At 39.8% G+C, this 27,103-nt stretch overlaps 1 protein-coding gene across 2 annotated transcripts in view; it reads right to left on the minus strand.

The window, feature by feature from the left end:
- Positions 1-3,668: 3,668 nt before the first annotated feature.
- Positions 3,669-27,103, minus strand: part of LOC121281293 (pantothenate kinase 3) — a 38,322-nt gene continuing 14,887 nt past the window's right edge. Inside the window, exons 2-8 of one of the 2 annotated variants that reach the window (XR_005943851.1) lie at positions 22,242-22,594; positions 18,166-18,419; positions 16,974-17,150; positions 13,787-13,910; positions 9,189-9,343; positions 8,927-9,052; positions 5,768-5,783 (exon numbers count right to left, since the gene is read on the minus strand). Coding sequence is in view for 1 of the 2 variants with exons in the window: in XM_041194163.1 (XP_041050097.1) it covers positions 5,733-5,783; positions 8,927-9,052; positions 13,787-13,910; positions 16,974-17,150; positions 18,166-18,419; positions 22,242-22,594 (1,085 nt within the window). In the remaining variant the exon portion in view is untranslated. Of the gene's footprint in view, positions 5,784-8,926; positions 9,053-9,188; positions 9,344-13,786; positions 13,911-16,973; positions 17,151-18,165; positions 18,420-22,241; positions 22,595-27,103 lie in introns of both variants that reach the window. The other variant, XM_041194163.1, reaches the window with a different exon arrangement.

Consider the following 27,103-nt stretch of genomic DNA (forward strand, 5'->3'; position numbering starts at 1 on the left):
TCCATGTGGAAAATGTTTTGTTGACCTCTTATTCTGACAACAATGCTGCACTGGGTTGGAAAAACACTGGCATGTTATCATGTACAATGAACTGAACTCCAGGTTCAACGGCCTGGTAAATGCTTCAGCAATTTACATGGAGGAAAACAGTTTAAACATATTAGAGACCCAACAGATCTAATCATCTAACAACCCACAATAAACATCAGATGGGGAGAAGCGGTTTCAAAACTCTGCATGTGAAAGTAATTGGTTTGGTCCTGTTTCCACATTCAGCAGGTGGTGGTCATGTGTTACTCAGTTGTTTCACATATGTTTATGTGCAAAGGCCAAGACCTCAGCTATTAACATTCACCATAATGGACAAGAGTGTGGAACAGCTGTTACCTCTCAAACCTGTTTTGGCAGCCAAGAATAAAAACTATATCATATCTCAAGCTTGTCCTTGGGGTGGGCAGGCAGGGGAGGGCCAGCACGTTTTTAATTTAAAAAAAAGAGTATTCTATTTTGGAAATCCATTTCAAATCATTCTTTTACATTACTGTAAATTGCTGCATACAAGTCAACTGGGCATAAAAGACCACCCATTTTTGAACACCAAAATGCTTGTTTAATGCCTATATACAAGTTGTAGAAGTCGACACTCCCATTTTTCAGCTGATAACGAAAGTTTAGGGCTTTACTTGCTCGACCTCGACTTTTTCAGCTCAGAAATGCCTGTTCAGGGTTATACTCATCTTATAGGTTGGCGCATGGGATCAAGCAGGCCAAACGGACCCTGTTGCCAGTTGATGATGAACAGGGATTTGACACACCCACACAGACTGTGCATGGCGGCCGAAATTAAATGTTTCACATTTCAAAATGGTGACCACCTACACCAAGGCCGGAGGTTCACATTTTATACTCGGTATATAAGTTCACGGCATTTTTGGAAGGGCTTTTCAAAGCTTCAAAGGTCGACTTATAATGCCACCAACTGCAGTATCTTTAGGCAATAAAAAACATTTTAAAATGACCAAAAAAAACATACACTTTGCTCATGGAATTAGAGGAAAAGTTGTAATATTCTGAAATTAGTATGCTCTATAATTCACTTATCCCTTTTATTAAAAACACACCCCCTTAAAGACAGATCTGAAATTTAAATACATTTGTTCCTGGTTGGTGCAGCTCTGAGTCCCTTCTATCATTTAATAATTATGATTTTTAAACTTTTCTACTAATCTTATTTCTATGAATAAATGAAGTTTTAAAATTAAATAGAAAATCCAGTAAATGCTCATATGCCTGATCTGAACAGTATCTAATTGCAGGACGGTCACTGAACTCAGTCTAGAATGGTTGAATTAGGAGCTTAAGAAGCCCAGGAGACATTCTCCAAGTTGAAAGACAGACACAGGTGTTATAATGAAAACCAAAACAAGGAGTTTAAATTAGAATTGATAGAAACATGAAGACTAAGTGGGAGATAATATATTTGATATATATAAAAAATGTAAGTTGTTCAGGGTAGTGAAAGACAAGTTGCTACATTTATTTCCTCATAATAAACACTCAAATCCTAAAGTGATCATCTTCAACTCCTGCCACAAATTTAACTTCCTTAGCCATCAACTCCAGCCCCCTCTGCATCCTATTCGACCTCGAGCTCTTGACCCATCTTCTTAATTACAATGAACATCTAATATTGCCTGTTTCCTCCTCTGCCTCAGCCCATCTTCAGCGGAAACCCTCATTCGTGCTTTCGTTACCAAACAGACTCAATTATCCCAATGCTCTCTCAGTTGGTCTCCCATTTCTCATCATTCATAAATTTGAGCTTGCCCAAAACCATCAGAACTTGCACAAAATCCCATTTACCTATAAATTGATTCTAAAATGTCATTATTGCATTCAAGTCTCTCCATGGTATCACTCTTCCATGTACTTATTACCTACTACAGCGCTACAACTTAGAACTCTGTTTCTCCAACTCAGGCCTCATGTATTCCTAATTTCCTTCACCTCTACCATTGCGGGGGTGGGGGGGGGGGGGGGGGGGGGGGGGGGGGCGTTGCCTTCAGATGTCTAGGCCTAAACTCAGGTATTTCCTCCCCGAATCTCTTAGTCTATCATTGTCTGCCTAAAACTTTTCCTTTGGCCGAATATTTGGTCATCTGTCTTAGCACCTCCTTCTTTGGTTCAGAGTAATTTTTTGTCTGATTATGCTACTGTGAAGTGCCTCTGTTTTGCTATGTTAAAAGTGCTTATAAATGCTAATAGTTGCTGTCATTTGGGATACCTGGGAAGATCATTCCCTGCTATATGTTCTCTCTGGGGATAAGGGCAGATCGTATAAAGTTTGATTAGACTACTCATTCCTTTACATGTATCTTGCATTTTATATTCTTAAGCCAGTGATGTCATCCATCTCAGAATGCTCCGTATGGAACATATGCAATTGCGCCATCCTGTGGTAAATTAAGTAACTTCTGACAAAAGGACATTGATCTGATACATTAACTGTTTCTCTCCCCAAAGATGCTACCTGACCTGATAAGTATCCAGTCTTCCCTGTTTTTACTTCAGATTTCCAGCATCAGCAGTGTTTTGCTTTTGCAATACCATAATAGAGATTAGAAATTTCATGGGTACATTGTACACTGTAGTGTCTATATCCTCTCCCATTAAAAACTGTGAAGAATGAGCCACAATTCCACAGAGCTCTGCTCTTCCCCATGTGGCTTAACAGCATAAGTTCTGCAAAATTGGCTGTCTTCCTCTCTCATGTTCCAGTAGGTTTTTTTTTAGACAATGCTGTGCTACAAGAGTAGATTGGTGATCGGGAAAATCCACACTTTCAGAAATGAATGTTTACAGTTTTGTTACCTGCAGAGGGTAATGGAAGTAAATTCAATAGTAACTTCGAAAAGAAACTGGATGAATTCATGATGGGCAGAACTGCAGGGCCATGGGGAAAGAGCAGCAAAATGAAATAACTCCTTCAAAGAGCCAGTAGAGGAACAATGGATTGAATGGCCTCTTTCTGTGCTGTAAGATTCTATAGTATGTATATTTTAGCTGTGATCACATATTATATTCCAAGAGCCCAGTAACACGTTTTAGAGTGACCTACTGTAGATTTTCTTGCTTTGTTCACTTTCACTCTGAAACCTTTTTACTTTAGACAGGTGAATACTTTCCACCAATTTAAATCATTGGGAAGATCAAAAACAGACCCAAAAAAGTAAATTTTTTCCAGTACTCAACTCAAGCAACTTACAATCTTGTGCAATTTACATAATTTTTAGGTGCTGAAACTATTACCACAGGATCAACTGGGTTGCTGTGACAGGATGTGATTCTTTGTTTCCTTGTAGCTAAACAAACCAAAGTAAGTTACAGCCCTACGAACAAAGACATTGTCAAAACAAGACTCAGGTCTATCCTGCGTTGTGTTACTGAACCAATAGGCCACCATTGGAGATTTGAATTTGAAATGCACACGATACCCTAGTTACATTGAAATGAGCCATGGTGGTCAAAAACAAAGTGTCAATGACTGGAATGGGAAAGAAAATATACAGTATAGTGGAACTTCCATTATTTTCACTCCTGTCATCCTATGTCACTGAACCAATGAGGCCTGGACCAATGGTAATTATGGTTTGTCACGGTGGATTGCAAATTAGAATTCAGTTCAAAGAGAGGTCAGGAATTTTGTTTTTTTTTTAAATTGGTATAGGTAAAAAGTGACCATAAATAAAGAGTCAGATTTTAATGAAAGCCCAACTGGTTCACTAATGCCCTTTAAGGAGGAGGAAATATCCCATCCTTAGCCAGTATGGTCTATATGCGACTCCAGTCTACCACTGCGGTTAACTCTTAAATGTCCTCTGAAGTGGCCTAGCAACTCATTCAGTTGCATTATGGAAAGTAAGGATCTGCAATGAATGATGGCCTTGCCAGTGTTCCACGCCTCAAGAATGAATTAATAAACAAAAAACCCAACCTCTTAAATTTTGAGGTGCATCATGTGCAAGTCATGGTGGACAAAGTTTTGCTTCATATTGAATGTCTAGAGTTTTTCTGCACTGTAAATGCTAGTCCAAGATTTGAAACCCGTCAATAGCTTAGCCAAATTCCATTACTGATTAGAGGTATCTTCTCTGCTATCAGAGCAAGGGAGTTCCACTGTATAGAACAGATTGACTGAAAAAGAGAGTTTAAAATCACAGACGTTGAAAACAAACATTGTGAGACACAATCACAAAATAAAATTTATGGCCATTCTATTAAATTGGTTGTCTAATTTTCTAACTGAGATTAGAACAGGAGCATGCTCCAGATACAAACGAGGGGTGGTGAAAACTATACTGAACATTTGGCACATAATCACTGTACAGCTGGTGGACTTACAGTAGCAGCCAATTAGCAGAAGGAAACACAATCAGAGTATATTTAATACTGCCTGCATCACTTCCTAATAATCAGCTGATTATTACCAACTTTTCCAACAACTATTGTATATCACATTCATTAGCCACTCAGTCTGAAATCACCATACATTAATATAGAAGGCACTAGTCGTTGACTATTGCACCTCTCAGCAAAGAAAAGACCCAACATTAAATGAACACTCTCTTATAAATTTCACATATATAATAAAATAGATACCTTCAAGGAACTTCAAGGGGTAACCCAATTGAACTCCTTAGACATAAAACTCAGTCAAACTCTGCTCTGGTGGCCTATGGGACAACTTGGCCAGATATAACTTATCCAGCAATCATATATGCCCACATCATCTTCAAAAGTACATATGTAAAATGTGGGAAAACACAAGTTATATACAAGTCTAGTTTCCCCCATTTTTTGTTAAGGATGTATTATAGTGTGCACCTGTTGTTGGTGCGGGCTTAAGGCGTTTTATAGATTAAAATATTTCTAGTGATTTCACACACAGGTAGAATTCCACCCTCTCCCATATAATACATACATTTCCTGAATAAAATTAACAACTACTTTAAAAAAATAAATAAAAGCCACTTTTGGTGTGTACATGAATACATACCAGGGCCTCCCTGGAGAGATTTTAGTTGCGAGTATTTTTGCCCGAATCTGACAACTTTGAGCAATATTATATGTCTTATATACAGAGAGTTCTCTAAATAAAATGTGTTTAAAACAGATCTGTGTTATAAACTAAGGACTCTTGCATTGCTTTAACCCACAACCATTCTGAGCAGGGTAGATTCCTCATCCCCAGATACTGTTACACACATTTTATTTATTCCACCTGTTAAATCTCAGTGCTTATCTTTCTATAATCATTAGCTGGTACTGAGATTCCAGAAGTCCGAGGAAGGTTTTGATGCTTATAAGCTCAAGGGTATTTTGGAGACCATTTGAATGGGGTAAAGGGTAATTCAAGATTAGATTAACAAAACCAAACAACCTTTTGCTGATGTGGCAATAAAAGGAAGTTTTTAAGCAGTGTTGTACTGAGAAGTTATGCTGTGGCTTAATGCCCAATAACATTGGACCCAATTAAAAAAAATCCTGTTAAGATTTTTCATTATTCAAGTAGAAAGAATACTTTAGTAATACAAACAGCCTGTAGTGTGGCTCAACTTTGTCACAGATTTTCACAAGGTTTTATTAACCTGGATGAACCTTTCCGTTTTAAAATCATCATGCAGATGTTTGCATTTCTTCAGATCCCAACAGGATATGGAATGCCATGACTTCTAAGTGGAATTGAGAAGTCCATGCAGGGCACCTACTGCTCCAAAGTAACCCTGCAGATTAAAAGGAAGAATAATCAGTGAAAAATAGCACAATTTCCATGACAACTTTTTATTTATCATTTCATGCAGCATTTTTGCATTAAACATAATGCAGTATAATCTCCCAAACAAAACTGTGCTTGTGATAAGTTAGTTTCTTCTCGAATCACTTCTTGTGCTGCAGGTTAACAACTTTCTCTTCATTCTAGATTTCCACAGGGCTTCGTCCCCTCTCTTACTTTACATTAATGCAAGGGCCTCCGACACTCATTATTGGCTTGAATTCATCCTTTTGCTGATGATTCCACCCCAGGTTCATCTTTCAGATCTCTCATTTTCTGTGCTCATAATCCTCAGTCCTCTTGTACTGCAATGGATAAATCACAACATCTTGCTCTCTTCCAGATTTTTTTTGAGGAAGCAAAAACCTGCTTTCTTTTGAATCAGTGTCGGTTCATCTGCGGGACTCTTGCTAGGCTGACTATCAACTGCCACTTTTGTATGGCTCTAACTTCCTACTCTATCAACATTTTTGACTTCACCATCTCTCCCAACCGCAAGTGGAGCCTGTTCAACTCCCCAATGCTAAAGTTCAGTTCCTTCTAAACATTTATTTTTTCAACAGCATTCTGCACTTTCTAAAGCCTAAAATTCTGCCCAAAACTACCGTACTCTTCGCAGAAGGTAGGCTCTTCTAGCACTTGCATCACTAGACATGGTAGCAAAAGATGAATGTAGTTGAATTGGCAATTTAATTCGCCATTAGCCTCTAACCTTGTCTTCCAAGAGCATGCATGAGAGCATACCCAAGCTCAGAATGACTGAGACAGGGAAGTCCAGAAGACACTGACCATTGCAGTACTTTAAAGTGAAGAAAAACAAGAAACCTTTGAGTGATGTTGACTGAGGAATCATTTCTATCCAAGAACCAAAAAGTATCTCTAGCTCCCTAATGACAATGAGGAGCAAGTACTTCTCCTCAAGTCCAACATGTATTGCTTAACCAAGAAAGTCAAGCTGGATTATCTGATCCAGCTCTTTTTGCTGTGCCTGGGAATTCAAGGTACATAAATTGGCTGCCATGTTCTCCTACGTAATAACAGTGACTACATTTCAAAACTGAATTGTTTTGGGGCAATTTGTAGACATGAAGGCTTCCAGTTTAGGAGTATCAAAAGCACATTGATGATGAGAGAATAATCTGATAGACCAAACACAATCTTTAAAAATAAAATGGCAACATTGCTCTTTAGGGAAATACTGTTTTAGCATTTTCAATTTCAGTTATTCTGGTGTACTGTTACTTCAAATGATCTTTTATTTTTTCTAGAATATTGAAAGGCAATTTAAAAAAATATATTTCTGCATTCCCCAATTTTCTTCCCCTTTCCTTCTCTCATTTTGACTTTGCTAGCAGTACTTAGATACCTTCCAGACCTACAATAGGTTAGCTGCCTTTGGGGCCCCTAACACGAAGCATAACCATTCTCACAGGACATCATACAGATAAATGCAGAGTTGCAGGGTGCAACAAGTGGTACAGTTCAGTGATGTACCTTGGGACCTCAGCTTTTCACCATGTATATTAACGGCTTGTATAAAGGAATAGAAAGTTACCATCTAAGTTTGCAGATAACAAACACCAAGTCAGAAAGCACAGTAAGCATCGTAACTTCCTTCTCCCTTCTACAAAGGGTCACTAGACATGGTGATTGGGCAAAACCGGAACAGTTGGAGTTCAGTATAGGAAAGTGTGAGATCATCTACTTTGCAGCTAAGACAGCAAAGTTGGAATATTTTCTTAATGGTGGGAAAATTGGAACTAGAAAAACATCCAAGGACACAAAAAAGCTAAAATGTAGTGCACAGGTACAAAAGGTAACCAAGGACATTAATGGAATGCTGACCATTATCTCAAAGGGGCTGGAATACAAAGGGAAGAAAGTTATGCTTCAGTTATAATGAAGCTTGGTCAGGCCTGACCTGGAGCACTGCATTCAGTTTTGGATTCAGGAAGGAGGGAGTAATGATTAAAGGGTTAAACTGGGAGACGAGATTGCATGAACATCAGTTGGAAAGGTGATTTAAAGGTGTTTAAAATGATAAAAATGATTCAATTTGATAGAATGATGTAGAGAAGGTCTGTGTCAGAACAAGAGGGGAATAATCTTAAAATCAAAGCCAGGCCATTCAGAGAATCAGGAAACACTTTGGTACACAGTGAAGTGGAAATCTGGAATTCTCTCCCCTAAAAGGCTGTGTCAAGAGTGAGATTAAACTTATTTTTATTAGGTACAGTCAAGGAAATGGAGTTGAGGTTCAGACCAGCCATAATCTGTTTGAATGGCCTAATGAACTTGAAGGGCTGATAGGCCTAATGCTGTTGCTGCTTTTCCTTCTTTCTAGCTTGGGGCAAAAATACCAAGTATAGTGCTCCTATTGCATACAAGGTTGAGATAAGCTACTCAGCACATCTTGCACATCAAGCCTAGCACCTATCTGGTCTGTACCAAGTAGTACAATACAGAGGTAGTCAGTATTCTCATCCCTGGACATTGCTATTTTGTTCAGTTTGGTTTCTGATGCAAATGTGATAATTCTCCATGGTATGTCAGTGGTGATACTCTAGAGTTTCCTTGAGGACCAGGTTCGATTGACCTCTGGAGAGAGGTCTTACTCCAGGGACTCAACCCAGAGCACCCAAACCCTAAAATTGCAATAGGGGTTCACCTGTTCCTTCACCATAACATTGCCCCATCATTTGTCACAGCAAATGACAAAATTAATTGCCCGGTGCCTAATCATTAGCATCATAAGCACTTCCATTGCAGCAGCTTCAATGCGAAGATTAAGCAGCAAGAAACATTACTATACACCAACTGAATATCTCCATGAATGTGATACCATCATACTGCACCCAGAGAGATTTTTATTTGTGTTTTCATAAATGAAGAACAAATTACTATTTTTACTATTGAAAGGACAGTGAATGGTTGCAACTGTTTCATGTTAGATAGACTCATTGACAAAAACGTTGGGCAATTGCTTGGACTTTGGGAAATTCACAATATAGACTTCTATCAAATAAATGAGCAGGATCAAATCGTTTTAGATGAATTCCTTCAGATACACAAAATAACTGGTAAAGCACGCACCTCATGTTCCAGAAACAATGCCTTCAGCTGACCCGTTGACCAGTAATCCAGTGCATAGGCCAGGAGTTTCATCGACAGTGTATTGACTCGCAGGAAGTTGCCAACAAAAACGACTCTGTTTATCTTCTGCAAACAACAAAAGTATGAAGTGGTGAAACAAGGGATTGATTCACCAGAACGTAAAATTATGGAAGCCACTGGTATTCGCAGAACATAGCAAACTAAAGATACCAGCTTTTGAATAAAACAGTGGTCTGCTTACGGATACACTGATCATTTCCAACCCAAGAAAGCAAATAGAGCTGGAGGAGGAAGCCAGAACTTTTGTTTTGCACAGTAATCCTTCAATGTAAATTCGCTGTCATCTTACTCTGCATGTGCCTTTTTCTGCTTCTGACCATTGTCGAACAAATTAGCCTATGGGAGCAGGTACAAAATATTTTAAATTGGATGTGTTCAGGTATACCTCATCAGGATTTTCACCTCTAGAAGCTCGGTCAGTTTAAAAAAAAAATCACCGGGCTTTAAGAAAACAGATCAACTGAAAAAAATAGATGTGTTCAATCTGATAATCTTTCATCACCTGTTTTTAAAATTTGAATCAGACTGAAGATGACAGGATAATCTTACAAACCTTACCACTTGCAAAAGTTTATTTAGCTGGAGGGCGTTTTGCAAAGCTGAACTGGGCTCCAACTGTATCATTAACAATGTTCTTTTTATCATTCATTCTCAGAATCTGGGTGTTGTTAGCGAGGACAGCATTTACTGGGCTAGTATCAAGGGTTGCAGAATATAAACAACACCTTCTAAATTAACGACACAAAACATCAGCCTTTTAAAAATATGGATGACTTGCCTGATGAATTGGTTATAGGATGGCTCTTTAATGTAATTACAATTACTTCACCAAATACAGCAGCTACTTAAAAATGAAGTTTAGTGAACAACTTTTCCACTCAGTCTACATATAGATATTCCCATTATATAGGTTCTATACAGATATTTCCATTATTAAATTACCGGACATTACTGTAGAGTTAGGTAGCTTGGCTGAGGAGGAAAAGTAAAGACGGCACAGGAGAAGGGAACAGATCATTTAGAATTGTTCAACGATGCGAGGCCTCTGAGCTTTCATAGCCCTGTACAATGCTGCTTGATCTTCACGTCACAAGGCAGCACTGTAAAGAAGCCGAAAGTACAGAGAATCTTAAGTTCTTTTCACAGATTTGATAATTACTGAGGCTTGAGAAAAACATTCTCCTGCACAGCTTCTCTCACTCCAGATATGTGAATTCTTTCCTGTCAGAATATATTAAGATAAGCGTCAGCTTAACATTCTCACTCATAGTTTTGTACTTAAGCCTCATTTCAGGATTTTGAACACTTAATCTAGTCTGACATTCCAATGCAAAGATGAAAAATAAAGACTTGCATTGATAAAATGCCTTTCATGACCACTGAACATCCCAAACCGCTTTATAGCCAATGAAGTACTTTTTGAAAGGCAATGTAGGGAGGGCAGCAGCCATATCCAAGATCTGCAGTCCTGCCACACAGTTGCGAAAGGTGGTGGATCATTAAACAACTAACTGGAGGAGGTGGCTCCACAAATATCCCCATCCTCAACGATGGGAGAGATCAGCACACTAGTGCAAAGCAAGTATTTGCAACAATCTTCAGCCAGAAGTGCCACCTCTGCCTCCTCTGGAGGTCCCCAGCATGATAGATGCCAGTCTTCAGCCAATTCGATTTACTCCACTTATCAAGAAACAGATGAAGGCACCGGATACTGCAAAGGTTATGGCCCCTGACAATATTCCAGCAACAGTACTGAAGACTTGTGCTCCAGAACTTGCTGTGCCCCTAGCCAAGCTTTTCCAGTACAGTTACAATGCTGGCATCTACCCGGGTATGTGGAATATTGCCCAGGTATGCCCTGTATACAAAAGACAGGACAAATCTAACTCGGTCAATTACCATCCCATCAGTCTACTCTCGATCATCAGTAAAATGTTGGAAGGAGACATCAACAGTGCTATTAAGCGGCACTTGCTTAACAATAACCTGCTCACTGATACTCAGTTTGGGTTCCACCAGGATCACTCAGCTCCTTACCTCATTACAGCCTTAGTTCAAACATGGACAAAAGAGCTGCACTCCAGAGGTGAGGTGAAAGTGACTACCCTTGACATCAAAACAACATTTGACTGGGTGTGGCATCAAGGAGCACTAGCAAACCTGGGATTAATGTGAATCGGTGGTAGGGATGGGCGGGGGGGTGGGAGGAGACTCTCCACTGGTTGGAGTCATATCCAGCACAAAGGAAGATGGTTGTGGTCATTGGAGGTCAATCATCTCAGTTCCAGGACATCACTGCAGGAGTTCCTCAGGGTAGTGTCATAGGCCCAACCATTTTCAGCTGCTTCAATGATCTTCTTTCCTTCTATCATAAGGTCAGAAGTGCAGATGTGAGCTGATAATTGCACAATGTTCAGCACCATTTGAGATTCCTCAGATACTGAAGCAGTACAAACGTCCAAATGCAACAAGACTTGGACTATTCCAGGCTTGAGCTGACAAATGAAAATTAACACTCGCACTACACAAGTGCCAGGCAATGACCATCTCCAACAAGAATGAATCTAACCATCGCCCCTCGACAGTCATTGGTATTACCATCGCTGAATCCCCCACTATTTACAACATGGGGGTTACCATTGACTAGAAACTGAACTAGACTAGCCATATAATACTGGAGCTACAAGAACAGGTCAGAGGCTAGGAATCTTGCAGTGAGTAACTCACCTCCGGACTTCCCAAAGCCTGTCCACCATCTACAAGGCTCAAGTCAGGAGATGGAATACTCTCCACTTGCCTGACACCCCATCTACAAACATTCGCTCTCTTCACCACTGTCAAACAGTGGCAACAGCGTGTATGAGATACAAGATGTACTGCAGAAACTCACCAAGCCTCCTTAGGCATAACCTTTCAAACCCAAGGCCTCTAACATCTAGAAGGACAAGGGCAGCAAACAGGTGGGAACACTACCACCTGGAAGGTCCCCTCCAAGCCACTTGCCATCCTGACTTGGGAATATATCACCGTTCATTCACTGTCACTGGGTCAAAATCCTGAAACTCCCTCCCTAACAACATTGTGGATGTACCTACACCACATGGACTGCAGCAGTTCAAGAAGGCAGCCCACCATCACCTTCTAAAGAGAAATAAGGGATTGACGATAAATACTGGCCCAGCCAGTGAGGCTCATACCCCATGAGTGAATAGTAAAAAAAAGTCCAATCAGCACACAGCAAGTTCCAAAACAACAGTAATGCGAAAATGACCAGAGAATCTGTCTGTGATATTAATTGAGGGATAAATATGGGCCAAGACACCAAGGGTAACACACCTGCTAGTGCCGAGGGATCTCTTACAGCCGTGAGGGGGCAATTATCTTGTTAGTAAGACTGCACCTCAAACATTGCAGCATTCTCTCAGCACTGTGCTGGAGTCAGCTTAGACTTTTGTGTTCAAATCCTGGAGCAGAGCTTCAAGCCACAGCCACTGATGCTAAGGTAAGTGCACTACCAGCTGAGCGACATCTTGTTGCTAATTAAATGCCATAATTCAGATGGGATGCTAAATTGAGACAGTTTCTCGTTAACTACCAACCCTTAAAAAAAAAATAACTGCTCACTCATCATCTGAGTTTACAGGACTCAGGTGTGTGAAGTTGCACACCACCAATTAACTTAAATTTGAATTAACTACAAAATTATGAGAGATATGGAATAATAGAAAAGCAACTTTGTTAGGTAAGATGACATCAAGAATTCAGTAAATATTATATTAACATTTTCTTTTCTTCACATTTTTCAGCAATATTATGCTACATGCATTCAGATCAAGAGATTTTTGTTTCATAAAAGCTGTATGTATTCAAATAATTTACGTTCATTTCCTCTTAATTTGGTTGCAATCATAAAATGCATTACTCTCTTAAATGCATGAACTGAGCAGACACACGCAGAATCCCCTCCGCTTTAGGGCGTATGGAATGGGATCTCAGGAAATTTTCCCCTTGGAACAGAGCTACAATGAGGGGATTGAAGAAAGTTAATCCATATGACATCCAACTCCATGGGTGCATCAGCCTCTTTTCTTGTGTGTATTTTTTATAAATATACACCCTGAAACACTGACCGTGGACTGGCTTAGATAAGTGGATAACCTAACTAGCTGTTAGGCTGCACATAACTACGGAAAATACTAATCTTCAGACATAATTATCCAGTTTTGAACAAATTAATACTTGTCCTGAAATGCTGCACACACTGTAGTGCACTTTAAATACATAGCAACTTTAATTAAAAACAATTTTAATTAAAGACACTACTGATAATTGAAATACAATTCAGGTGGATTTCAATATTAGAATATATTTTAACATCAGAAACACCAATAAAAATGGGTCAAGTTTCATTGCTGCCACGATAATTGATGTGGAAATCCATATATTTACATATCCCATATCTATAACAGAAAGGCAAGTAAACCAATGCAATCATTCAACGATGGCAATGGTATTTTACGTTAAGGTGAGAAGGTCAGATTTTCCTTTCTTGGAAATGGTCACTGCCTGGCACTTGTGTGGCACAACTGTTACTTGCCATTATCAGCCAAAGCCTGGATGTTATCCGGGTCTTGCTGTCATGCAGGCATGGACTCCTTCAGTACTTGAGATGCAAATGGTACAGAGCACTAATTTCACACAGGAACTCCACAACATACACAGTACAGTAAAGCCAAACACCATCTGAAAAACAATTAACTGCTGACTGAACTGCTATACCTCATTCAGTGCACACATTCGGGCTATGGATCCAATGTTGTTTGTGATGGTAACCAAGGTAGCTCTTGCTAGGTCTTCTTTGCTGGCCGAGTCTCTCTTCTCCCTGCAAATCATGTTGCCAAAGCTATAAGAGAAAAAGAAAGTTTACTATTAGGTTATGAAAAACCTGCATGGTTTTTAAATCTATATGTACAGATCAGAACAACATTAAACCAGAAGAACTTAGCTTTCACCTCTTCCCCTCTTTTCCCTTTACTTCTTTGTATGAGCTGTAAAGCTCTAGGAGACATCAATCCGTACAAATGGAGTGCTACGGAAATTTAAATTAATATTCTACAATTATATTGGCCACTTTACTTCAATATCTCCTGTCCCTAGAGTTAGTGTCCTTGGTGGGGTACAATTATAAAAGGTGCTGGGCACACTATGCACCTTCTTCTCGCGTATGACATCCTGCAGCTTTATGTGCCCAAGTCCAAGTTAGACAGCCAAGTTACAGCATTGTGTTAAAAGCAAAATACTACGACGCTGGAAAACTGAAATAAAAAGTGTGTTGTTAGATGGATTGTCTTAAATACTTGCGGCACATTTTTGTAGGCCACATACATTCAATGTGGTGAACAGTCTGATCCAGGTAACCACAGTCGCCTGCTGGGACGTCCTTGAAATTCTGTTTGTAGGGGAGTTGTGACATCCTTACATGGAAACTGCGGCTCTTGTTGAGTGCAGACCACGGTTTACAAGGGAGGTTGAACACTGGAGGCTCTCAGGTCAGATCGCTCTTGCAAACCTTTCTGGAACTCTCAATATTTTGGGTGATGCTAGGGTTTTGACAAAAAGGACAAATGATGCGACCTCTGGGCTATCACCAGTATCGCCAACAAAGGTCCAGTAGGTGATCCGACTCTGGTGCCTTAGCCCAAGCAGTTATTATACAGGTGTTAGCCTCAAAAAGCAAAAGATGGGTATCAATGTCCTACTGAGCTTACAGGGATACCAAATTGCTCTAATTCTGTCTTTACCCGATTGTCATATTTGAGCACTGTCAAGAGGGATTGCTGGACAGTAATCGAAAGTAGGAACCAATGTTCCCTGCAATTTTCAGTTCTGTTCAGAGTCTATTTGTTGAACTGTGTAATGTGCTGTGGATTACTACACAGCCATGAAGCTTAGCGGGAGCATTGGTGGGGACCATGGATAACACAAGGGTGGTCAGGCTAACCGTAGCAGCACAACACCTGCACTAACTTGGGCCAGCTGATTTAGTGCAGACACACAATTTCCCTGCTCTGTATAGTATAGCTCAGCTACACTGGGTAAACTTGACTAGCTGTCTGGGAACCTTTGTCTGGTTTTATAACATTTGAGGCAGTGGCCAACTAAATCCACAAAACCTAACGTTGCAATCATTATAAATTAAAAACAGGATTTGGTCATGTTTACTTCAGAAAGGCAAATTTAAGCAACATCTACTATTATGACCAGCCTGGACCTTGCATATCTGTGGCCATTATATTTGCATTTTTATAATGGCAGCAATCACAGCTGGTGATTAACGATACAATATTCTTTAACCTAATAGCATTTGTGTGCCTATAGTTTAATATTTTAAGCTGACGAGTGAGTGTGTACTCTAAGTATGGTTTGATATTTCATTTTAATTAAAAATAGATTTAAAAATTGACTTAGTGCACCTGCCACAACTGGCCTTGCGTTCTTCCCTGCAACACAAGATGGCAATGAAGCATTTTCAAACACTTAGTCATGATCTTTAATAACTTCCAATCAATATTAAAAATATTCCACGGAGATAGAGGGAAAGTGCAAAACTAAATACAGAAGGTGCTAGCAATAAACATGGGTCCCTTTAGAAGGAATATGGAATGCTCTCCTTCATTGGCAGAGGTATAAAATATAAAAGTAAGGATATAATGTTGAAATTGTATAAAACACCAGTGAGGCCACAACTGGAATTGTGTGTGCAGTTCTGGTCACCACATTACAGGAAGGCTGTCTGTAATAGCTCTGGAGAGAGAGCACAGGAGGTTTACAAGAATGTTGCCAGGGTTAGAAAACTGTAGCTATGAGAAGAGATTGGATAGGTTGGGATAAAAACAAAAAACTGCGGATGCTGGAAATCCAAAACAAAAACAGAATTACCTGGAAAAACTCAGCAGGTCTGGCAGCATCGGCGGAGAAGAAAAGAGCCGACGTTTCGAGTCCTCGTGACCCTTCAACAGAAGGGTTCTGTTGAAGGGTCACGAGGACTCGAAACGTCGGCTCTTTTCTTCTCCGCCGATGCTGCCAGACCTGCTGAGTTTTTCCAGGTAATTCTGTTTTTGTTTTGGATAGGTTGGGGCTCTTTTCCTTAGAAAAGAGGCGGCTGAGAGGTGACTTGATTGAGGTGTACAAAATTATGAAGGGAATAGATAGAGTGGAGAGGATAAAATTGTTTCCCTTGGTGGAGAATTTTAGAATCGGGGACATAGATTAAAAATAAGTGGCAGAAGGTGTAGGGGGGACAGAAGGAAGAACTTTTTTATGCAGAGGGTAGTGGGTGTCTGGAATTCGCTGCTCAAGTTGGTGGTAGAGACAGAAACTCTAAACTCTTTTAAAAAGTACCTGGATCTACACCTTAAGTGCTGTAAGCTGCAGGGCTATGGGCTGGGTGCAGGAAGGTGGGATTAGAAAGGGCACCTAGGTGTCCTTGGGCTGGCATGGACAAGATGGGCCGAATGGACTCCTTATGAGCTGTAATTTTTCTACGGTTCTATGTTAACATCAAAGACAGGCTGACACTTCAGGTGGGATCCATCATCAGATGTTTGTCTGTTAAGACATCTCTCCTGTACATTTCAGACAAGATCCTTTAACAGAAGTTTTGTTAACATGCCTCTCCTGTACATTTATAGCCTTTTTCTATTCTTATTAAAATTACTCGAGATATGAATTCCTGTTGAAAAAAAATATCAAGTAGCTTACAATTATCGTTATTGGAGAAAATGACTGAATGCAGAATAACCTTAAAAAAAAAAAGTCCCCTGAATTTCTGTATGCAATGTAAACTATTGCTCGAGAACTGCAATGCTTCAAAAAAAAGTTAGGGATATTGGATTCTGAGGTACTAAAGAGCTGAATAGTCATTTGCTGCAACAAACCACTTGACCCAATAATTATTTGTACCTACCTGGATGCAACTGCCCACCCTGGTAATCCAAAACGTTCATAGTCTCCCCCATAGATGTCCCGCACTAGTTTGTCAGCCATGGTGCTGTCGCCCTTTGATGCCATTTCAAGGGCTTCATCAAAAGTTTCACAACCTGTAAGTAAACAGCAGAGGCCCAGGAAGGTTCCACCTCCTAAACTAAAAAACAAAGAGTCAACATTTCAGGCAACATGCATTTTAAATTTAGTAATGTCAATATTTGGAAGTAATTAAGTTTTTTTTGCTTTTGATAATTAATTACTTTAATTTGAGCTTTGACTTTTGCCAAATCACACTGAATTTTAAAGGACCGCATTATAGCCATTGGTTTTACCTACATTGTGAATGGAAGTGTTTTCCTGGTAATGCCATTATGCAGCAAGTAGTGGTCTGAGGCCAGAATCTGCTCAGAGCAACATGGTTCAGCAACACAGAATTATTTTGCTGGTTTCACATGGTTGCCCAGTAAGGCAAAGTAGAACTCTACACATACAAACGTGCATTGGTCCATTTACTGGCGTTTAAATGCAGGCTGAAATTTTATTTTAATGAAGGATCAAAGTGATGGACTATTGCTTCGATTAAAACATTTGAAAATTAATTATAAAAAAAAACTTGGGCAACCAAAAGAATGCTTGTGGACTTTCTCACTTTGCAGTTGCTACAGATGTACTGCAACTGGTGTGATGTTCAAGTAGCAAGAATCTACCTCCTCAAGGTGGACTCACTCACATCAGCCAGAAAGCTGCTGTAAAAGCTGGGTCATAATACACGATGAATTACTTTATTTTATGAAAACTCTCATCAGCATTGGCCATGGTCACTTACTATGAGGCAGGAAAGCTAAAAAGGCACTGTTAAAGGAATGGTTCTCATTGATAATGAGGGAGATATGGAATGACAGAACAGATAGGGGGTGAGGCAAAAGAGGTGATGGGACAGGGGTCACACTGCAGAATTACTGTTAGTGATGTCAAAGGAGCTGCAACAATTACACACATCTCACACACTTTTCCAATTTGCTTTCATAGGGTCTGAGCTTGAGTAAACCATTATTCTAATGGATCATCACTCTAACTATTATGATGTAGAATTGCAAGATTTACTTATTATCTGACAAAGTAAATTATAGAAAGAAACAAAATCATGGTACTGTAATCCTCTAAAATTTTACCTTGTTCCAGTTACTCTCTTATAATGGTCCTTTGAGTAAACAGCTAATATGCTGACTCCTGAACCAATGTTCACCACAAGCAAAGGGTAGGGGTCATCAAGGTTGAAAGGCATCTTCTGGCATTTCTCAGGGTCTGAGGCATTCTCAAAGTAATAACATTCTGCCTGGCCATTAAAACTGAGAGAGTCAATGTGCAAAAGGCCATTGACCAGGCAGTCCAGTTCATCCAGTTTGTGTAGCTGCAGATTACCAATCTGAAATAAACAAAGTCTATCAGTGTCACTTGAAGTTCAGTAAAGATCCCTGTTTGACAGAATTAAACAAAAACATTAATTCTCCAGCATTTCTTTCAGGATAAAAACTTGAGCAGTTTCTTCTTCAATTCTAAAAGATATTCTCCAAAATGAAATGACGAAGAGTAAATTGCTCCTGTTTAATTTTGGCAAAGCAACCGCAGCTGAGAATTCTGTACAGGAAACAGTAAGGTACAATGTTCATTCCCAAAAATAAATTAAATGTCAACAAGGATGGAAGAACAATGGGAGAACATGTGGTTCCTTCCTAAATGTTGGGGCAAAAAAAAAAAAATCAGCCTATGTGCACTTTCCAGCATCAATTATAATGAAATTGCCTGAAATACTGGAGCAGCCATTTAAAAATGGGGAAGATGACAAAAGATGTCCCGCGACTAAGATGATTGACCTCCAGCAAACAACTATCTTCCTTTGTGCTAGGTATGACTCCAACCAGTGCAGAGGTTTTCTGATTCCCATTAGCATTAATTTTGAAAGGGCTCCTTGACATCACACTCAAGTGCTACCTTGATGTCAAGGGCAGTCACTCTCACCTCACCTCTTGAATTCAGCCCTTTGCCCACGTTTGGGCCAAAGCTGTAATGAGATCAATAGCTGAGTGGCCCTGGCAGAACCCAAACTGAGAGCCAGTCAGGATATTGTTGTACAAGTGCTGCCTGATAGCAATGTTGATGGCACCTTCCACCACTTTGCTGTTGATCGATATTAGATTGATGGGGAAGTAACTGACTGGAATGGACTTGTCCTACTTTTTGAGGATAGGATACACCTGGACAATCTTTCACGTTGTTGGGTAATGTCATAGCTGTACTGGAACAGCTTGGCTAGGGGTGCAGCTAGTTCAGGAGCACAAGCCTTCAGTACTATTGCTGGAATTATGTCAGGGCCCATAGCCTTTGCAGTATCCAGCACCTTCAGCAATATCTTGATATCACAGACCAAATCAAAATGGCTGAAGGCTAGCATCTGTGATCCTGGGCACCTCAGGAGGAGGTCGAGATGGATCATCCACTCAGCACTTCTGGTTGAAGATTGTTGCTGCTACCGCTGTTTGGCATGCAAGAAGTGCTGTGTAGTTTCACCAGATTGACATCTCATTTCCAGGTATGCCTGGGGCTGGCTCCTGGCATGTTTTCCTGCACTCCTCATCGAACCAGAATTGTTTGCCCATTGATGGCAATAGTAGAGTGAGGGATATGCCAGGCTATGAGATTACAGATTGTGGTTAAATACAATTCTGCTGATGGCCCACAGCTCCTCATGGGTGCTCAGTTTTGAACTAGATCTGTTCTGAATCTATCACATTTAGCTCAGTGGTTGTGCCACACAATACAATGGACGGTATCCTCAATGTGAAGATGGGATTTGGCTTCCATAACAATTGTGCAGTGGTCACTCCTACCAATACTATCATGTACAGATTCATCTGTGATAGGTGAGGATGAGATTAGTTTTTCCCTCTTAGTGGTTCCCTTATTAATTGTTGCAGACTCACTCAGTCTGGCATCTACATCCTGCAGGACTTGGCAACACTGCCGACTGAGGGGGCCAATAAGCCACTCAATGATAATCATTGAAGTCTCCCATCCAGAGTCCATTCTGTGCCCTTACCTCCAAGTACGTCTTCCAAGTGGTATTCAAGAGGAAGTTACTGATTCATTAGTTGAGGAAGGGAAATAGACGGTAATCAGCAAGACATTTCTTTGCCCATGTTTGACCTGATGCTATAAAGACTTCACAGGATCTGAATCATTCTGAGGATTCCCAGGGACACACCCTCCTAACTGTATATGATGCTATATGGTGGGTTTGTCCTGCCAGTGAAATCAGATAAACCCAAGGATGGTTGATGGTGGATTCTGCGATATTGGCTGAAAGGTATGATTCTATGAGTATGGCAAAGCCAGGGTGTTGCTTGACCAGTCTGTAGGGCAGCCCTCACAATTTTTGCACAAATTTCCAGATGTTAATGTGGCCGACTTTGGAGGGTCAACTGGGTAGGATGTGCCTTTATTGTGTCTGGTGCCGCGGTCGATGCATAACAATGTTCTTATTAGACCATTATGCAACCATATCAGAGGAAGTTACATACATGTTAGGCTGGATAAGAATGGCAGATTTCTTTCTCTAAAGGACATTAGTGAACAAGATGAACTTTTATAACAACCTGGTAGTTTCATTGTCACCATTACTGAGGTGTTTTATTCCAGTTTTAATTGCCAGAATTTAAACTTTCCATTTGCCATAATGGGATTTGAATTCCTGTCTCTGGATCATTATCCAGGCCTCTGGACTACCTGTCCAGTAAGGGATGGATCATCCACTCAGCACTTCTGGTTGAAGATTCTGGAGGATGCAGTGATGTAGTGGTGATGTCACTGGACTAGTTATGCAGAGGCCCAGACTTAGGTGCTGGGGACATAGGTTCAAATCTCACCATGGTAACTGGTGGAACTTGAATTCAGTTAATAAATCTGGAATTGAAAACAGGTCTCAGGTGATGGTGAAAATGAACCCACCATAAATTGTTTTAAAAACTCATCTGGTTCACTAATGTCCTGTGGGATGGAAATCTGCTGTCCTTACCTGGTCTGGTCTACATGTGCCTCCAGAATCACAGCAATGTGGTTGACTCTTAAATGCCCTCAGAAATGGTGTGGCAAGCCACTCAGCTCAAGGGCAATTAGGGATGGGCAACAAACGCTGACCTTGTCAGCGACGCCCACATCCCATGAAAGAATAAAAACTATGCTAATATACCCAAGTAGGTTATTGCATAGTTCTACATTATCCAAAGTACATCTTCTCACTTATTTCACTTCCAACTGAGAATGAACTGTGTTCGAATCTGAACAATATGTCTCCATTTGTGCAACACAAAGCATTCTTCCATCCCACCTAACAGCTTGCTACAATGATCCTTCAAACTGTCGGAATTGCTGCACGGAGTAATGTTCCCACACTGCACAGCATGATCCCTGCACACTACAAACTGCAGCACAACTGCCTACTTTCACAGCACAGCTAGTTTTTTTCCCCCAAACTATCACAATTATGCAGTGGTCCATTGTCACTTCAAATTGTTATTGTTGAGGTCAGGGGCCAAGGCTTAAATTTTAGGATAAAAGGAACGAACATGAGATATATCGGAGAAGTGCAATGCCGTGATTGGGCTTTAAACACTTGAAGGATGTATGATAAAAAGTGTGCTGGAAGAGAGCCAAGGGTACAATTGGTACTATGGGGTTGCAGTGCTGATTCACTCAGGCTCTTTTCTAGAGCTGTTCCAAAGCTAGGGCTGCAGATTTGGTGACTTTACCTTTGTAAACTGTTCCAGTTTTGAGGCCCCTGCTAGAAGATTAGCTCAGAGAAATAGCAGCACTTGGATTGAGGACAATACTATTTATATCGGTGCATTTTCTAATTTCCCTCCCCAAACGCCCTTCCTCTCTGCTGATGTGCATACTAAAAGGGATTGGAAGTTTTATGCTCTTTATTCTCAAACTTCAGCCATTTTAAAAATCACACACTGCACTGAACTTTACTCCATGTCCATCATTGAAGAAACGTAGAACTGGTATCAGGGGAAAAAAATTCACCCTTTAAACACAAGAAATTCTGGTTATTTTTCTTGTCCTTACTTTCCATACAATTGCATTTTTTAGTTGATGAAGGATGTTGATATTTTAAAATTCTTTTAGAATTCTTAACCATTCTCATCTTCAACAGTGCAGTGGATCTTTGTAATTAACATGTTCTTACCGTACGAAATTCTTCTTCAAATTTATAAGCACCGCCTCCCGTGGCACAAAGCACTGTGTGTAGTGTTGAAAAATTCTTGTCTCTTCCCATTTGAATAAAGGTAGGTAAGTCGTGTGTAGGAAATCGAATAAAGTGCAGGTTTCCTTTGCGGCCACAAAGTGTCAAGTCTTTGAGCTCAAGATGCACATCTCGGATGCCCGTGGACCCATAGGCTACGTTTGACACCAAGTACTTGCGAATACTTTTTAGGCTTTCTACCTCCTCCTCCTCCTCCTCAGCTGTAATATCAATTGGCTCAAAATAAACTAATTTCACCAGCGTTCCACCAATATCCATTCCAAACCATGGGAATGCTGCAAAGAAATTACAAAATAATGTGTTATATCACTGATGTGAAAAATTAAAAGAAGCTAGGAAAAAAACCTGCACACAACATTGAGTAGCAGGACAAGTTTAGAGAGAAACGATTAAAGACAGAAAGAAGCTAATGTTCAGCACATGAAATCAGTTCTTATCAGAGGTTTTACTGAGGGTTTTTTTTTGCACAAAATACAGCATTAAAGTGAAATTCAATTGGATCAATATAACTGCAAATCTTTCAGCCACTATTAAGCCTGGCAACACTGTTAAGAGGCCCTCTCTCCCGATGTGCTTATTTATGAGGGATTGGAAGTTTCATGCTCTTTATTCTCAACACTTCAACCATTAAAAAAAAAATCACACTGTACAGAACTCTACTCCATGTCACTCATTATTAAGAAAAGCAGTGTCAGGATAAAAAAAAAATCACCTTTTAAATATTACAAGAAATTCTGATTATTTTTCTTGTCCTTCCTTTCCATGCAATTGCAATTTTCAGTTAATAAAGCATATTGATATTTAAAATTCTTTCAGAATTCTTAGGTGGTGTGCTGGAACATGCAGCAAACAACCTTAAATTGTTGAATAGAAGATAGGTTTGTTTTTGAAAGGGTCACTTAGTATCTAAAGGGAAGACAAGGTACATAAAACTAAGGAACTGATGTGCTTCACTGAATCAGTTTATAACAAACAGTTCAACAAAGCAGTTCCAAGTTTCATTATTGTACAACTACTGGTACTGGGTGTATGGAACATAGTGCAGTTAAGGATCTGGGCATGCAGTTAAAGCAAACTTTACTTTCAACTGTACCTTTGGGATGGTAAAATGTAGATCCTCTTTGAACTCTATCAAGTATAACATTTTAAAATAGTCAGCTGTGCACACCACTTCAAGACCATAAAAGGAAGTAATAAACTAATGCCCCTTACCCATACTTATGATTTATTCAGATAAGAAAACCAAATGAAAGTTATATAGGGTGTTGGTGAGACCACATCTGTGGTACTGTGCATAGTTAGATATCCCTACCAAAGGAAGGACATACTTGCCTTGGGGGTTGGGGGAAGAGAGGCAACAAAAGTTGACTAGATTGATTCTTGGGATTAGAGTGTTGTCTTATGAGGAGAGATCCTGAGTTCATACCCTCTGGAGTTTAGGAGAATGATGGATGATCTTGTTAATCATGCAAAGTTCTTAAAGGGCGTGGCAGGGTGGATGCTGAAAGGCTCTTTCCCCTGGCTGGGAAGTCTACAATAGGAATCATAGTTTCAGGATAAGGAGTTGTCCATTGAGGAATGAGATGAGGATAAATTTCTTCACTCAAGAGTTACAAATATTTGGAAAAAGGGTGCAAGCAACTATATATAGGCCAGTCAGTTTAAACTTGGTGGTGGGAAAGATGTTAGAAATGAAGAATCTGGGACCAAACTTAACATTCACTTGGATAAATGTAGATTAAGCGAAGTCAGATTTGTTAAAGGCATAATTTTTTCGGCTAACTTGATTGAGCTTTTTGTTGAGGTAAAAGAGAGGGTTGATGAGGATAATGCAATTATTGTGTTGTATATGGACTTCCAAAAGGCATTTAAGAAAGTACCAAATAATAGGCTCATCAGCAAAGTTGTAGCCCATGGAATTAAAGGGACTGTGGCAGTATGGATAAAAATTTGGCTGAGCAACATGAAACAGTAGTGCTGAACAGTTATTTTTCCAGACTGGAGAAAGGTATATTGTGGGGTCTGTTTCCTAGGAATTAGTATGAGGAACACAGCTTTTCTTGACATGTATTAATGACTTAGACTTGGCTATACTGGACACAATTTGTAAACTTTGCGGGGTCACAAAACTTGGAAGTATTGTGATCAGTGAGGAGGGCGGCACAGGCCAGCTGGTGCAATGGCAGACACTTGGCAGTTGAAATTTAATACAGGGGAGACATTTTGGTAGGAAGAATGATGAGCAGCCAAAGAAAAAAAACGGGTACATTCTAAAGGGGGCGTAGAGAGAGATCGATCTCTGGGGGTAAACGTACAGAAATCATTAAAGGTGCAGGGCAGGTTGAGAAAGTGGTTAAGCAGGCACCCGGAATCCGAGCTTTACAAATAGAGGTGTAAGAGTACAAAAGCAAGGAAGTTATGATTAAGCTCTATAAAACACTTGTTAGGCCTCAGAGTACTGTGCCCAATTTTGGATATGCATTTTAGGCAGGCTTTACAAAAGTTGCAGAAAAAAATTGAGAGAATGGTTCCAGGGGTGAGGGTTTCAGTTACAGCGACAGATTGGAGAAGTTGGTGTTGCTCGCCTCAGGGAAGGGAAGGTTGAGAGGAGATCTGATAGAGGTGTTCTGCATTATTAGGATCCTGACACATTAGATAGGGAGAAATTGTACACACTGGCAGAAAGGTCGAGAAAAAGGACACACAGATTTAAGATGATTGACAAAAAGTACCAAAGGCAACATGAGCAAAAACTCTTTTTAGGCAGTGAACAGTTAGGATCTGGGTTTGGATAAGCACCCGAAGAGGAAAAATTGCAGGGCTACCTGGGAAAGTGTGGGAAATGGGGTAAGTTAAGTTGCTCTGGTGGAGAGCTGACGCGGACTTGATGGGCCAAATGTCCCCGCTTGTGCTGTAACCGTTTTATGATTGTAATTCTCTAATGTAGAGGGCACTGGTTATTCGGTTGCTTAGGGCTAAGGACTAGATTTTTGGAAATGTCTGGAATAGAAAGATAGGAGGGCAAGGTGAGAAAGTGGTAGATCAAACATGGTCTTATTGACTTATGGAGCAGGTTCAAAGGGATGTGTGGCCTACCGCCTGTTACTATTTTTAAAATAAATACTGTTCCTTCTAGAAGTTGGAGGTTTCTTTGGTTACGTTGAATCATTTGGCTTCATCAAGATCTTAAAATTGAGAGAGAAAAAAATATATGTATACAAATGTTTGAGGGAAATGGCATTTGATAGATAAGATTAAAATTTTCATTCTAAGAGAAGCACATTGTTCAGAAGGTTAATTAATAACTGCACTACCTGACATAGAATGTAGAAAAGACACCTTATATTGTTCTTCGATACTATTTAAATAAATGGGAGGGGAAACATACTTAACTTGGTCTACTTTAAAAATATTCTAATTCACATAGGGAAATTTTGCCTCATCACGTCAAACTGCTCCTATTACTATCACAGCCACAGGCACTAAGCACCGGAACAGCGTCCAATGATACAGTTCAATAGGCTTTCAACTGACACACCCAGTTTAGAAGGATAAAATCTATAATTGCACAGCTGTGTTGTTTAAAAAAAACAGCCCAAGTGTCTCCTACTATTATGCCTCAAAAAAAATCTTAGTGGCAACACTGGAATCATTTTTTTTTTAAATGACTGGATTTAACTTCTGGGCACACAGTAGTTCTTCCTCAGAAATATGTGGATATGAACAAAGAAAGCAGAGATGGGTTCTCCCTCCTCCACAAAACATTACCATTTGCACAACTGTACGTGGAAATTCAAATGGCGACTGTCTTATTTATCCAGTACGCTGTGGCAGCATTGGTGGATGTAGTCTCCACTGCTGCATCTCCCTACTTTGGTCTTTCGTTTTCATGTCCATTCCCTCCATTATTTCTCTTTCCTATTTCTTAAATCCTTTCATTTTAGGTCACCTGCTTCCCTACATTTTTATGTCCATTTCATTCTATTTTCTCAATTCAACACATCTCCTTGGGTTCTCTCTTCCCCAATCCCCCCACAAAAGATCTGCATGAATGTTTCTTTGCTTTAAAGGAAATGGACAGTCACAAAAGGCAAGCAAAATTAAAAGGAATACACATAACTTGGAAAAATAAAAATAAATGGAATAATTAGATTGTACCTTTTTACTTCCAATAGAAAACGGAAATGAAAATGTTTAAAAAGGTGTCAAAGAGCAAAAAGACAGTGAACGAAACATTTAAAAAGCTGAAAAAAATGCGATAAACCAACAAGATAATTTATAAAGCAGTCACAAACCCACGAGGATCAAGAAGAAATCAAACACACATATTCTGGAAGAAGTTGGAATGAACAGCATTACAAAAATGCAAGCCTTGAATGTAATTTAATCCGTCTCCACAGTAGCTACTATATATGCTTTAGCAGGCGTGTCACGTTGTCACAATAGACCACATAGTACATAACTGCTCTAGTCCTCAGCAAAATGAGAATGAATTCACGTAAGAAGATTATAAACTAATGCTTGTGAACAGTGTGCCAGGAGCAATCTGCGTTGGTGATATTCAAATCAAATCTTCCACACTAGTAACTTCTGCTAATTAGGCAAGAGAATTTAAAATTCCAGAACTACTCGTCTTTTCCAAGGTGAATTATCTGATGTGCTAATCAGATGAGGCAAACAACTGTGTGCCTTGCCCCCACATCAATATCTGCTAACTAATCCACTCCAAAATGCAGCATTCCATGGAAATTAATTTACGAGCCACAGCTCAAAGGTAGCAGCAA

Source organism: Carcharodon carcharias, chromosome 8 (genome assembly GCF_017639515.1).
Source record: "Carcharodon carcharias isolate sCarCar2 chromosome 8, sCarCar2.pri, whole genome shotgun sequence".
Classification (NCBI taxonomy): domain Eukaryota; kingdom Metazoa; phylum Chordata; class Chondrichthyes; order Lamniformes; family Lamnidae; genus Carcharodon; species Carcharodon carcharias.